Source organism: Vulpes vulpes, chromosome 5 (genome assembly GCF_048418805.1).
Source record: "Vulpes vulpes isolate BD-2025 chromosome 5, VulVul3, whole genome shotgun sequence".
Lineage (NCBI taxonomy): Eukaryota > Metazoa > Chordata > Mammalia > Carnivora > Canidae > Vulpes > Vulpes vulpes.
Genome location: NC_132784.1, coordinates 33032450 through 33046983, shown reverse-complemented (window position 1 = coordinate 33046983; position 14534 = coordinate 33032450). Strand labels below are relative to the sequence as shown.

Below are 14534 nucleotides of genomic sequence, written 5' to 3'. Positions count from 1 at the left end.
CTCCACGCTGAGTATGGAGCCTGCTTTAAAAAAAAAAATGGCTGTTAACCTCTGTGCCTCAGAAGGAACATCGAAAATTCCCAAATAATATTCATCATCAACCGTATAAGAAGATCTAAGAAATCATCCTGGGAAAAACCTCCCCACAAAATGTTTATAATACTGAAGATTACAAAATTGAGTTTAATTCTAAAATTAAATAAATTGAATTATTGAATTAAATCCAGTAATCATCGTTGTTTGATCTTAACTGTATTTCAATGCTGCCAATACACCGGTACAAAGAGCCATTAAGCTCTGTTATATAAACTGTGAACAACTACTTAGAAGCCATGATTTAAATTAGAACTCTCATCAAGCCCAGATCTTTGGACTCTAGATGCAGTTTCATATTCCAGGAGCGTGGTACAGAATTAACCTTTTACCTATTCCCTTCTTAAATGATTCTGGGGTTTCAAACTGTCCTGCTTTGATATTAATTCTACTTGAACCCCTGAAGTTAACAGTACATCTGAATCTGAAATGCTACCTTATTTTTTCTCCTCTTCAGAAAATTTACCGCGAAGGTTGGGATGAAATGAAGATGAGCTGCGATGTACGGCTGGATGCCATCCCGATCCAGGCTGCCAAGGCCTCCAGGGAGATTGCCAGTGATGTAAGTGTGACCTTGTTTGACTTGCCCATTTTTAAGCAAACAGCTTAGGTGCATCAGGAGCACATATTGTGATCCATCTGCTTTGTTTTTCCATCTCCAGTATAAATACAAGCTTGACCATGAGAAGCAGAAGGGACACTACGTGGGTACCCCCACTGCCAGGGATGACAACAAGATCCGCTGGGCCCTCATAGCTGGCAAGATTCAGAATGAAAGAGAATACCGGCTGCACTGGGCCAAATGGAAGACCAAGTTCCAAAGCCCTGTGGATATGCTTTCCATCGTGCATTCTAAAAATTGCCAGACCCTGGTCAGCGACATTGATTATCGCAATTACCTACACCAGTGGACATGCATGCCTGACCAGAACGATGTGATTCAGGCCAAGAAAGCCTACCAACTGCAAAGTGATGTGAGTGGGCTACATTTTAGAATGAGCTTTTCTATCGTTTTGCAAAGACTCCCAGAAAGTTTATATCATTGAATTTTGTATCATCACATCCTGCTTTATATGCCAAGAGTTTGGTTTTAGTTAGACCTTGTAATATGGTGTCAGAAATCACCAAAGCCATGAAAGATTTAGATTCTGTATCAAGGAGTAAATGGTTGTGTGAATCTAAATCTTAATCTTAACAGTAACAGTATAAAGACAACTACTATGAAAATATTATTTGTGGAATTTAAGTGGAACAACAGAGGTTGATACCATAAGACAGACCTTGGCAGTCTTATAGGGCACAGGATATAGGCACAGAGAAGATTTTTTAGTTGATAGAGTGTTTAAAAAATCTTTGAATTAAGTTGCCAATGCTTTTAAATCAGGAAATTTGGAGTACAAATCTAAGATTTCTTAGCTCTTTAGAAAAATCAGAGAATGAAGCTCTGGACATGCATTACCCTTTGGCCACAATAGCTGGAGCTGAATTGAGGCTAACCCCCTTTAAACAGAAAATATGTCCCCCAATTTTCCATATCACCTGACCTAATGAATTTATTTATGTTACCTGCCAGGCTGCTTGAGTATGTCATCCTTATGTTATATCTGTCCGTCACACCAAGGGGTAGAATAAATAGGACCATGTGACCGGGGTTGCTGACATCACTCAGCTTTGTTTCCACAGGCTGTCTACAAGGCGGACTTGGAATGGTTACGTGGAATCGGGTGGATGCCGAACGATTCTGTTTCTGTCAACCATGCCAAACATGCTGCGGACATCTTCAGTGAGGTATCACAAGATCTTACCCTGCCATTCAGTGCATTTCCTGGGAGACTGAACAAAAATGTACAGCCAAAATGCAGCCATTCCCCATCCTCCATTTTAACAATCACAATTGCTGTCATTTACGTCAGACATACTTGTTCCCAAAACAATCCCGTACTGTCCCAATCACAGGGAAACACAACCACGGTATAATATGCAGTGTACTCAGTTGTTGCTTGGAACTGTATGAATTGAAAACTTCTTTTGTCACCAATGGCAATACATGTGGGAGAAGTTTGTTCAATTGAAAAAAATGTATTGAGTAACATGATGCATAAGATGATATATGACTCTGGTAACTAAGCAAACTGCTACTTTAAAATCCATGGGAGATATGAGAGGCCAACCCAGTTGTTAAAAAATAAAATGCTAAAAAGTCAAATTTGTCAAGAAGGTGCCATTCAAATATGGCTCTCTACGCTTCTAGTAGAGAAAGACCCTTAAATCTAGTGTCTCTTTGTCCACTCAGGCAGGACAAACCATCTGAAAGATGTTTTCTTTCCAATAGAAAAAATATCGCACGAAAATAGAAACTCTGAACTTTACTCCCGTGGATGACAGAGTTGATTATGTGACTGCAAAACAAAGTGGTGAGATCCTAAATGATGTAAGTACATGGCTGTCATTCTAAAATTGTCAGATCGTGAAATGTCATTTCCAAAGATTTCCACCTACTTTAGCTCAGCGTGCAGTCATTGTCTGAGACACAGACTGTAATCATGAGATGATGCTAGCATTTGCCTGAACAACATTATGTTTCCTTAATATCAAGTTACTTAACCCTCTGGACTCTCCTTTCCAGATTAAATACCGGAAAGATTGGAATGATACCAAATCAAAGTACACCCTCACCGAGACCCCCTTGCTGCACACTGCCCAGGAGGCAGCCCGGATACTGGACCAGGTATGGGTTTCAGCCAGATGCCTGATATTCCTGGAGGGTGGCAGGGGGTACCGAGGACGATACTATAAAGGTGAGAGATGTATGCACATGACTAGCACCCTTCTGACTCCTTAGGTTAAGCTCTGTTGTGGCTCTCTGTCTTTTAGTATCTGTACAAGGAAGGCTGGGAGAAACAAAAAGCTACGGGTTACATTTTGCCTCCAGACGCGGTACCATTTGTTCACGCCCATCACTCTGGTGACGTTCAGAGCGAGGTAATTCATCCTTCTACGAGTGCACGCTGGGGGCTCCTGGGGCTAGCAGGCCTGGCCAGGCCTGGGGATGGTTGGAGTCCCTGCTCCCTTCTGGCCCTCTCTGTGGGCTTTGAGAGTGTTGTTTTGTTGGCTTCTTTAAAAGCTATGGTTTGAGTGTTTACTCTCTTCTATTCCCTCACTTCCTTAAAATCTCTAAGCTTTCCAATAAAACATAGGCAGAATTAGAAAACAAATGTATTTTTTTTTTACTTTTAAATTGGTATTTCTTCATATTTATTATGTCAGTACTTTTTGTTCTTTATTCTCGGGGGCAGGTGATAAAAGGCTGAGGGGCTGTGTGTGCTGATGTTTCAAGCTCCCCTTTTCTTTGTCACAACTGATGGAATCTCTATTTTTTTTTCCCTCCCACCAGCTGAAATACAAAGCTGAACATGTAAAACAAAGAGGTCATTATGTTGGTGTTCCAACAATGAGAGATGATCCTAAACTGGTTTGGTTTGAGCACGCAGGCCAGATTCAGAATGACCGACTGTACAAAGAGGACTACCATAAAACAAAGGCCAAGATCAATATACCCGCTGATATGGTGTCCGTGTTGGCCGCCAAGCACGGGCAGGACCTCGTCAGTGATATTGATTACCGTAATTACCTGCACCAATGGATCTGTCATCCTGACCAAAATGACGTTATCCAGGCAAGGAAGGCCTATGACCTACAGAGCGATGTAAGTGATTTTTGTTTCTTAATGACCTAGGAATGTATGGTGTACTCGGAGAGTTATAAGCCGCACTCTGGAAGCACCAGGCTTTGAAACTTTGAGCCATAAATATTGAATTTGTTCCCAGAAGGGAATCGAGGCTGAATCTGATGTAAAGAAAGACCAGGAGCAATGATTGACTGAGAGCTTTGCCTTTTTGACTGCGTATTTCTGAATAACTTTCAAAGCCAATTTTTTAAATTGGTTTTTTTGTTTTTGTATCATCTTTGACATCACCAACATCTCACATCGGCCTGGAAGATTATCAGCTGATTTAAAAAAAATAAGTGGCTTGGGGTGAGAATGGAGAGTGAGTTGGGATTTTAACAATGCTAGGTGGCAGTTAGCATAGACAAAGACCTGGGAAAGCCCTTTGCCAAGCATCTCTTTTTCCTTCTGACGTTTATGAACGACTTTTGCTTGCAAAGAATCAAAGCAAAAGGAAAACAAAATACTGATAAATTATCTGAGGGCCCAGAATGTGCTCCAACAGAGCTTTGGTGAGGGTAGGGAAGAGAATACATGACCTAGGCCACCTTGCAGTGAGACCTGAGCCCAGACCTCTAGCTGCTGCCAGCAGTTCATAAGGAACAGAAGCTCCATGCATCGACCTGATGCTCAGACGTACCCTGGTGCTAACCCACCTGGTCTTCTCATTACCACGTTGGAAACAGGAAGTCAGGCTGCCTGCCACACAGGTGTTGAGCTTGAACTTGCCACCTCCCTGTTGCTGCAGCAGAATGATGGTTATGGACATTTAACCAGATCAGCAGCTCCATTGTGGTTGGTGTGGAGTGGGGAGGGGAGAGCTAGGCCTGGCCAGGGGGATGTGTCCCCTACTCTACCATACAGGAGCATTTAGTTGTATCACTTCCTTTATGTAGTTAGTCTAAAGGTCCCACATATTTCTAAGTAATTAAATATAAGTTCATCTAAAATCACACCCTCCTGGGTAAAACCCTTCCTTAGGCTCAATGCTGAAAACAATGGCTCCCTGCCTATAGCTCCCATAGCCCTTGAGTGTTCTTGCTTCTACACTCTCCACTTATAAAGGAATATAAAAGGACTTATCCCTCAAAGCACCTAGTACAGTACTTTGCTCATAATAATAGGCTCACGAAATACCTCTCAGATGAACAGGTGAAATCATGATTGCATCAATGAGATGACAGTCACTAGAGGGAAATCCTTAAAAAGCTCCTGAAAAAGTTGTTTCAGACCTACTGTCTGTAATCCTGTGCCTGAGTCATTTATGCCTGCGTTGTATCTCTCTTCCTGCTCTCAGAATGTCTACAAGGCTGACCTGGAGTGGCTCCGTGGCATTGGCTGGATACCCCTGGACTCTGTGGACTACGTGAGGGTTACGAAGAACCAGGAAATGGTGAATCAGGTACACAAACCCTGTTCTTACCTAATGCCTGGCCGCCTTGCCTGCCATGTGGGGGCAGGTACCCACTGGAAGGAGACCGGTCTTCATCTGTTTCCTTGCAGATAAAATACAAGAAAGCTGCTCTTGACAACTATCCTAACTTCACAAGTGTGGTGGATCCTCCAGAGATTGTTTTGGCGAAGATTAACTCAGTCAATCAAAGTGACGTAAGTTTGCTTTGTGTACAGTGATGTGTGCATGGACTGGGGAGTTCATTGTGTCTCATTGACTGCATTTGCTCACCTGCAGGTAACTGCTTGTAAGAAAATGGACAGTGGGGCGGGAAACTAGAAGATCATCTCTGGTGGGCATGTCTTTAAAGTCACTAGTAAGAGGTGTACTGTACTCACTTTCAAAAATACATCTATAAAAAAAAATACATCTATATTCTTGTCCAACTTATTCTATTAGGTAAAATGAACTGAAATCTAATCAGTTCGTTCATTTTAAATCTCTAAATGTAGACTGGTTATTATCTTACTGGGTAGAAACTATGAAACTTTAAATATACATTTATATTAACCAAAGATTTGGATTGGTTTTGTCTTGTTTTCTCTCCTTAGATAAAATATAAAGAAACATTTAATAAAGTATTGAAGGGCAAGTATACATTTTCTCCAGATACACCATATATCACCCACTCCAAAGACATGGGAAAACTCTACAGTACTGTAAGTTTTATTTTATGTGATTTACAACTCAATTCTTAATTTTAAGCTCTTAATTCATCTTCTTGGCTGATTTTGTGAACAACTGAACTTATAAGAGCTATCATTTTTATTGTGTTTAATCTTGTTTATTAGAAATAACTGCTCTTGTTTATTAGAAGTAGCATTTATTCGGCTGTTTTTTTTTTTGTTGTTGTTGTTTTTTGTTTGTTTGTTTTGTTTTGTTTTGAGCTCCAAAGATGTGCCAGGCACTGTAGAAAGCGCTATGGGGCTAATGCTCAGAGAAGCCCATCAGGAGTCCATGCCAATGAGGGGGATGGACAGGCAAATAGATAATAAGGTAGCAGGTGCTATATCAGCTGTAGGTGCACAGAGGACTGAACACCTGCTAACAGGGAAAAGAGAGGAAGGGCCAGTCCCTCTCTGGAAGTCATGTGTAAATATCTCCAGCCAACAAATGGAACACTAATTTAATTCAGCCGAGTTAAGGGATGATGTGTGTGCGCGTAGTGTGTCTGTGTGTATGCCCAATGGGAAGCAATCTTTGGTGATTCTCTACCTGTGTGAAAATGTATTTCCACTTTTACCAGAACTTAAATACAGCTATACTCTGTTATAAATGTCCTAAAACACCCTGATGTCTGTAGATTCAATCTGCAGTAAGCCAGAAGATTCTCCCGTACTCTTAGGTAGATGCAGTAAGGTCTCTTGGCCTTTAAACATAAATATTTTACCTTGGTTTTAGCATTTTATTTTTAGCAATACCTGAAGGAAGTTGACTACAAACTTGCTGACACATATTTCTTTGTTCCAGATACTGTACAAAGGGGCATGGGAAGGGACCAAGGCCTACGGCTACACCTTGGATGAGCGGTACATTCCCATCGTGGGAGCTAAGCATGCCGACTACGTGAACAGTGAGGTCAGTGGTGGTTTTTCCTCCGTGTGTTCGAGAGTCTTCTCCGGGGAGCTGGTCTGAAAATCCCAGGGATTCTCAACGTTGTACCTACTTCACAGCTTAAATACAAAGAGACGTATGAGAAGCAGAAGGGCCACTACCTAGCTGGAAAAGAAATCAGTGAGTTCCCTGGTGTGGTCCACTGCCTGGATTTCCAGAAGATGAGGAGTGCGGTAAGCAAAGCTCACTGTGATGAGGATTTGAACCCTGGAGGGTGCTGTTAGGGCCTGTTGGTGACCTGTTCTTCGGTTGAGAGAGCCATGGGGTGGTGAGGAAGGAGTCATTCCTTCCCTGAGATTCATCCCACCCCTGCCGGTTACCGTTGGTAACGATGGGCTTTCCTCCCTTTCCTTCCCTCCTCCACTTCCAAACCCACAGTGAAGTACCTGTTTGGAAAAAGGAGAAAACACAAGGTGACTACTTACCCCTGTGTTATGAAAGGAAGGGAAATTGGGAACAAAGAATATATTTAAAAAGTATCTTTTAACCTTTGTTTATCCTGAAGGTACTGATCTATACGAGGGATAAGACCCCGAGAGAGATGGATCTGAATAATTAACATTTTAATTTTTCTTCTTTTTGTCTTTAAAAAAAAAAATGTGCTTCTTTAGTTGAACTACAGAAGAGATTACGAGGATACCAAAGCAAATGTGCACATCCCCATCGATATGATGAATCACGTGCTGGCCAAACACTGCCAGTACATCCTCAGTGACCTGGAGTACCAGCACTACTTCCACCAGTGGACGTCTCTCCCGGAAGAACCCAGCGTTATTCGGGCCCGCAACGCGCAGGAGATCCTGAGCGATGTATGATGCCCTTTCTGCAGCTTGACTTAGTTACACCTTCACTCAACCGTGCCTTGGCCCCCTATGCTCCATTTGTCCCCGTATTCATAAATTTTGCTGCTTTTTAAAGCACAGTGGCATGCATAACCACTTTTTGGTGTGAGAATCCCCTCTGAGCCATGTGACCCCTATGTTAAATATTTAACCTGTTTTTTACTCCGGACAAAACTTTAGCCCTTCCTCTCCTCCTAGGCTTCTTTAGGTCAGGGTGGAAAAGCCCTCCAGCTGGTGCAGGGCCCACCCTATGACCGCTAAGCCCTCAGCACAGCCAGTGGCTGATGGGAAGTTATCAAAATGCCCGATTATAAATTCAGTTAGTACCTGTCACCTCTCATCATGCCTTCTTTCTGGCAGAACGTGTATAAGGATGACTTGAATTGGCTGAAAGGCATTGGATGCTACGTTTGGGATACGCCTCAGATCCTCCAGGCCAAGAAATCCTATGATCTCCAGAGTCAGGTGAGATCTTCCCAGAAGGACTGGCTCTCTGTGGGTCAGTGGAATCGTGGTGCTTTCAGTGGGGTGACAGCCAGGCCAGCCCTGTGCCCGGGTTAGAGAAAGCTGCTCTAACAGTACGTGAGCCGCAGAAACCAGAGGCCCCTGCCCGATACAGCCTCTCCTGATGACCTGCTTTGGTGTGGGACCTTCTCGGTTTTGGTCTCTCCTGGGGTTTAAGCGTTTGATGTTTGTACAGAACATTTCCTGTGAGGTGTTTCAGAGTGAACCACCCTCAAGCATCTACACAGAAGTTGCTTAGGTTAACTTGCAGAGAGTAGAATGCAAATGCATGCTTTGACCTTACGGAGGTAAGTTCTGAAGTAAAAAAAAAAAAAAAAAGTAGATGTTTGGAAAATGTCCCCAGGTTATGGTTTAGCTCTCCTAGAGTGGGGTAACAGATGGTTGAGGCACTCAGGGATGGGGGTGCATGCATGGAAAAGTCAACAAAATGACAAAGAGGATCTGGCAAAGAGCCAGGTTTTGATGACCATACAAAGTCAGCAGGAACACAGAACGATGGCGTCTCTGTTACTATTAAAGCAGAAACCCAGAATGAAATAAAGGCTCATCTAAGTTGGCACAAACCACTGATTCTGATGGCAGACGTGTATTTTACCATTTCTGGTGCCTGCTTTTTCTTTACAGATACTGTACACGGCAGCAGGTAAAGAAAATCTGCAGAATTATAACCTGGTCACAGATACACCACTTTACGTGACTGCTCTTCAAAGTGGCATTAATGCCAGTGAGGTGCGTCTTCTCAGACTTCTCTCCCGGGACAAGCCATTCCTGTCCTTCTGTATTTTTGAACAGCAGAAAAGAATAACCCATCTTTTTTGTGTGTAGGTGAAATATAAAGAAAACTATCATCAGATTAAGGACAAATATACAACAGTCCTAGAAACAGTGGATTATGACAGAACCAAGAACCTGAAGAATCTTTACAGCAGTGTGAGTTATTTTTCTCATCTTCCCTGGAGACAATAACGGAATAGTTGGGATAGGGACCTTATCCCCCAGGTTTTTTCAGGCACCTCCAGATTCCTACTTTATCTCATCAGTAGACCTAGTGACCATTAAATGAGCCCCAAGTGGAGTATCACACCATGCCATGCATTGGCACAGATTTGGGAGCTCCTTCCTTATTGCAGGCGGGTACGGTCGAAGCTACGCTACCCTCACCCTGAACTTGTCCTTCCCTGGCTTCTCCACAGGCAAGGGGCTTACAGCCTACAAAGACACTCTTTCTTTTTTTTTTTTTTTTTTTTGGTCTCTGAATTGGTTAATTCAACAAACTTTTTCTTTTCTTTTTTTTTTAAATAATAAATTTATTTTTTATATTTTTTATTGGTGTTCAATTTGCCAACATACAGAATAGCACCCAGTGCTCATCCCGTCAAGTGCCCCCCTCAGTGCCCGTCACCCATTCACCCCCACCCCCCGCGCTCCTCCCCTTCCACCACCCCTAGTTCTCAACAGACTTTTTAAAACTTCATTTTGAAATTCTTTTAGATTTCCAGAGAAGTTGCAAAAATAGTCCAGAGAATTCCAGTGTAGTTTTCTCTGTAATACAACCATGGAAACTAAATTAACGTTGTCGCAGTGTTATAGACTTCATCCAGATTTCACCAGAGTTTTTCCACTAATGTGCTTTTCTGTGTCAGGCGCCAGCCCATCGTCCCATTTTGCATTTAATTGATATGACTCATTAGCTTTCTTCAATCTGATCATTTCTCAATTTTTCCTTGACTTTTTCTGATTGTAACACTTTTGAGGGATACTTTCCAGTTATTTTGTAGAATGTCCCTCAATTTGGTTTTATATGATGTCTTATGATTAGATGAAGACAGTCCATTTTTGGTGAGCGTAACACAAAAACTTCTCTCCGGCATCATGGCGGGTAGGACGTGATGCCGGTAGCTGGTGATGTTGAACGTGGTGACTTGGTTAGGTGGCTGTCTGCTGAGCTTCTCCACTGTAATGTCATAATTTTTCCCTTTGTTATTAATACATATCCTGGAGGGAGATACTTTGGGACTTTGCAGATAGCCTGTTTCTCTTCAAATGTTCCCTCATGTATTTTACCATCATTAATGGGTCTTGCCTGAAACAACTTTTACTGTAGAATATGCCTGTTGGTGATTTTCTGTTTTGTTTTTTTATTTTTTATCCCTCGAATTCTTCGGTAAGAAACAACCCTTCCTACCATTTGGTGTTTTTTTTTTTTTTTTTTACTTGTGTCAGTATGAACTCATGGATATTTAATTTCTTCTATGTGATGTAGTCTGATACGGTTATTTATTTTGTTGCTCAAATCATTTCACCTTTGCCCATTGGGCACCTTTCAGGGTGGCTCCTATAAGACCTTAACATACTCTGTCATTGTTTTTGAGCACTTCCTTACATTCTGGCACCACAAGATATTCATCTTGTATTTTCCCTGTTCCAGACCCCCCTCTCTCCAAGGAGCCCTGGTCTATGTATTAAGGATTGGCATTTAAAAGGCAAAAATCTAAGCACTAGGCATGCTCACTACTGCTGGGACCATTATATGGACAGAGCTTAGAAATATATTATGGATACTAACCTCTGTATGCATACATATCAGTATTTATTTCCATTGTCTAATTATATCTATTCCTTAAACCATGAGTTCCTATTGATGCTTCCTATATCATTCAACACCACAGACTTTAGACTATCTTATTTTTCCAACTTGTGGCTTTTTTTTTTTTCTAGAAAGCCTGGCCCTCATTACCTATGATATGTTTGCTTATTCGTTCAACTTTTTTTTAAAGATGTATTTATTCATGAGACACAGAGAGGCAGAGACACAGGCAGAGGGAGAAGCAGGCTCCCTGCAGGGAGCCCGATGTGGGACTCGATCCCAGGACCCTGGGGTCATGCCCTGGGCTGAAGCCAGACACTCACCCCTGAACCCTCCAGGCGCTCCTATTGAACTTTTATAGGCACATAGTTTTTAGGATTGCTAACCCATATTCCTGTGAGAAACAAATGTACTACAGTATCTTATTTGGTTATTTTTGTCTATAGCTTAATGAGTCAAAATACCATTTTCAAAAGTAAAATAAATTGTTTTCTAACTCCCTTCAGCATAGTCTTGTCATGCATTTATAACACAATTAGGTTTATTTGTTATGATTTGTATTCCATTGGCATCCCCTTCCCCATTCCGCTTGATTCTGTTTTAATTTACACACAGTAAATCACTCTTTGTAGTATATAGCACTACAGGATTTTTTTTTAAAACAAGATTTTATTGATTTGAGAGAGAGAGGATGAGCAGGAAGAGGGGCAGAGGAAGAGGGAGAAGCAGACTTCCCTCTGAGCAGGGTTCTCCAGGCTCATCGTGACCTGAGCTGAAGGCAGATGCTTGACCCACTGAGCCACCCAGGCGCCTCTGGACTATGGCTTTTAACAAACGCAAAGTCATGTATTCACCCCAGTGAAGACACAGAAAATCTATCACCTCAAAATTACCCTCTTGCTTCCTTTTCCTTCCTTGAGATCCACAGAAGCATTTTATGCACCTATTTTTAAAGAAACAAACTTTTAAAAACCTTTTCTAGAATGTCATGTAAATGGGATTATGAAGTCTGCAGCCATCAGGTCTGTTTCTTTGTCTTAGTAAAAATCCACATATGTACTCTACACGTTGCTGTAAAAACCAGTAGTTTATTGTATTTATTACAGAGTGATATTCCGTTGTATGAATATACCACAACTTATTCATTCACAGTCGAGGGATACCTGAGCTGTTTCTAGTTTTTGACAATTATGAATAAAGCTGCTGTATACATTTGAGTATAGGTTTTTGTGCATATGTTGCATATGTAAGTTTTCATTTTCTTGAGTAAATAAATACCTAGGAATAGAAGCAATTCTTGCGTTCCCACTAGCTCCAAAAAGTAAGAAAGGATAAATAGATTTTTTTTTTTTTTTTTTTTTTTTTAGGATAAATAGATTTTAAGTGGTTTTCACCCTTCAAGAATTCCTAGACCTACAGGAAATGAACACAGCATCAAAAACTTTGTTTTAATTTCCATACAGTAAAATTTCACTCTTTGTGGCCTACAATACTATAACTTTACAAATGCACAGTCATACACATTCACCACTGTCGTCAAGATACAGAAAAGCTCTTTATCGCTCCATGATAACTGCCAAACTAGAATAAGTACCATGGCAGAGAACAGAATAATGGACCATAAAATTATGGTCACAACATTAAACCCATTATTCACCGAGGGGGACATGGGTCCTACCGAGTATGAAGATCAGGGGTGGTTAAGCTGTGTCTGAAAAAAAGATACAGGAAAAATCCCCTGCAATCCAACCAGAATGCATTTCTCTATACTCACAAGATGGTTTTTAACCCCTGTAGAACCTGTACAAGGAGGCTTGGGATAGAGTGAAGGCCACCAGCTACATCCTGCCTACCAGTACCATGTCCCTGACGCATGCCAAGAACCAGAAGCATCTGGCTAGCCATGTAAGTCAAGTACAAGTGTGATGACCTCTCACCCACCCCCTGCCTTCCCCAGTTCTCCACTCCTGGAATTTTTCTAGCTGACTCATGTGTTTTATAATATGTTTATGTATATTGTAAAAGAAAATCTGAAATTACAATGAGCTATTTACATATCATAGTAAGGTTTATGAACTTCAACCCTTTATGCCCAAAATGTTCTTAAGTAAAGCCTTTTTTTTAATGTTTTTATTTTAATTTTTTTAATAATAAATTTATTTTTTATTGGTGTTCAATTTGCCAACATACAGAATAACACCCAGTGCTCATCCCGTCAAGTGCCCCCCTCAGTGCCCATCACCCAGTCACCCCCACCCCCTGCCCTCCTCCCCTTTCACCACCCCTAGTTCGTTTCCCAGAGTTAGGAGTCTTCATGTTCTGTCTCCCTTTCTGATATTTCCCACCCATTTCTTCTCCCTTCCCTTCTCTTCCCTTTCACTGTTATTTATATTCCCCAAATGAATGAGACCATATAATGTTTGTCCTTCTCCGATTGACTTACTTCACTCAGCATAAAGCATAATAAAACCTTTTATTGTAAAATGACCTATAACCTTCATTGCAGTCCTAAGAAGCTAGTTCTCTTTCAGAAAATAACCTCCTTTAGGGACTTTTACCTCTTAATTGTGAACCTTTTACATAGCATTTTAGATCAGTATTTCTCAAACCTTTTTTTTTTTTTTTTTTACCAGTGAGAGTTTTGTGTTTCAAGTCCACATACACACACACACCTGAAGTTTATGTGAGTTCCTTCTGACATAAATGTTTTACAGAAGACTATGTACTGCCAAACTAAAGGCAATACACTCTGATCATTTCAATTCTGTTCCATTCGTTTAAATGCTACTGGTCCAATAAATTGATTTCAGTGCCTTCTGGCCTAGAGATATGTGTTTAGCAAAAGACTTTGTTAGACAGTATGTGGAATTAATTTAATATTTACCTGGAGGAAAAACCAATGTATATGACTTTACCCAGAACCATGTCTGTTTGGAGGGCTGCAAACACACTATCCCAAAGGAGCAAACTTCATTTGGGAAGAAGAGTTTTGTAACTAGAATTTAGAAAGCTAAACAGAGGTTTTCTCCTTTAGTCACGAAAAAAGTTATAGATGCAGGATTTTCAGCAACTTGTTTTTGGAACAAAAGATGGGATACAGAGAAATCCTTTAAAAGAAAAATTTCAACAGTAGTTCTTTAAAAATGTGCCTTTGAGTACTGTCTTCTCTATAACCAAGGAATGGTTTAGAGGTAAGGAGCATGTGAACTAATCTCGAAAATTCTGCTGGGAATTTTGGTTGGTTTCCAGTCAATAAAGGACTTCACTGCAATTCTGGCACAAATATTCCCATATTCTTCTTCTTTTTCCTTTTTTTTTTTTTTTTTTTTTTTTTTAACTAAGATGTGGGCCTCTGAGTAATGAGAGAATTGTTATCTTATCATGTGCTAGGAGCTTGGATCTTAGTCTCCGCAAAGGCCTTAACTCCTAGTTCGTGAAATCATGGAGCATTAATTCATTGGCAGTAGGATTTAAGAACCATAAACTGGTATTCCCATAGAAATTGGTTACAGTGTATTTTTGGAAAACCTTGTAAAAACTGAAATTCAAGCACTGTGTCTCTTAAGCATCAAAGTAATCAGTTACTAAAAACAAATTCCTAAGCACATTTTTCACCTTTAATTCGTGGTTAAGATAAGTAAAGTCATTATCATGAAAGAGATTATTTAAAAATTATGTAAACTGTAAAATGAG

The 14534-nt window shown here is 40.8% G+C and overlaps 1 protein-coding gene across 50 annotated transcripts in view; it reads left to right on the top strand.

Moving 5' to 3' along the window:
- Positions 1-14534, top strand: part of NEB (nebulin) — a 207467-nt gene that overhangs the window by 128524 nt on the left and 64409 nt on the right. For all 50 annotated transcript variants that reach the window (XM_072757801.1, XM_072757772.1, XM_072757798.1 and 47 more), the window contains 17 exons: positions 551-655; positions 756-1067; positions 1777-1881; positions 2426-2524; positions 2720-2821; positions 2968-3075; positions 3488-3799; positions 5118-5222; positions 5324-5428; positions 5825-5932; positions 6744-6851; positions 6947-7060; positions 7499-7696; positions 8090-8194; positions 8879-8983; positions 9080-9184; positions 12639-12746. In XM_072757801.1, coding sequence (XP_072613902.1) covers positions 551-655; positions 756-1067; positions 1777-1881; positions 2426-2524; positions 2720-2821; positions 2968-3075; positions 3488-3799; positions 5118-5222; positions 5324-5428; positions 5825-5932; positions 6744-6851; positions 6947-7060; positions 7499-7696; positions 8090-8194; positions 8879-8983; positions 9080-9184; positions 12639-12746 — 2304 coding nt within the window. The remainder of the gene's footprint in view (positions 1-550; positions 656-755; positions 1068-1776; positions 1882-2425; positions 2525-2719; positions 2822-2967; positions 3076-3487; positions 3800-5117; positions 5223-5323; positions 5429-5824; positions 5933-6743; positions 6852-6946; positions 7061-7498; positions 7697-8089; positions 8195-8878; positions 8984-9079; positions 9185-12638; positions 12747-14534) is intronic.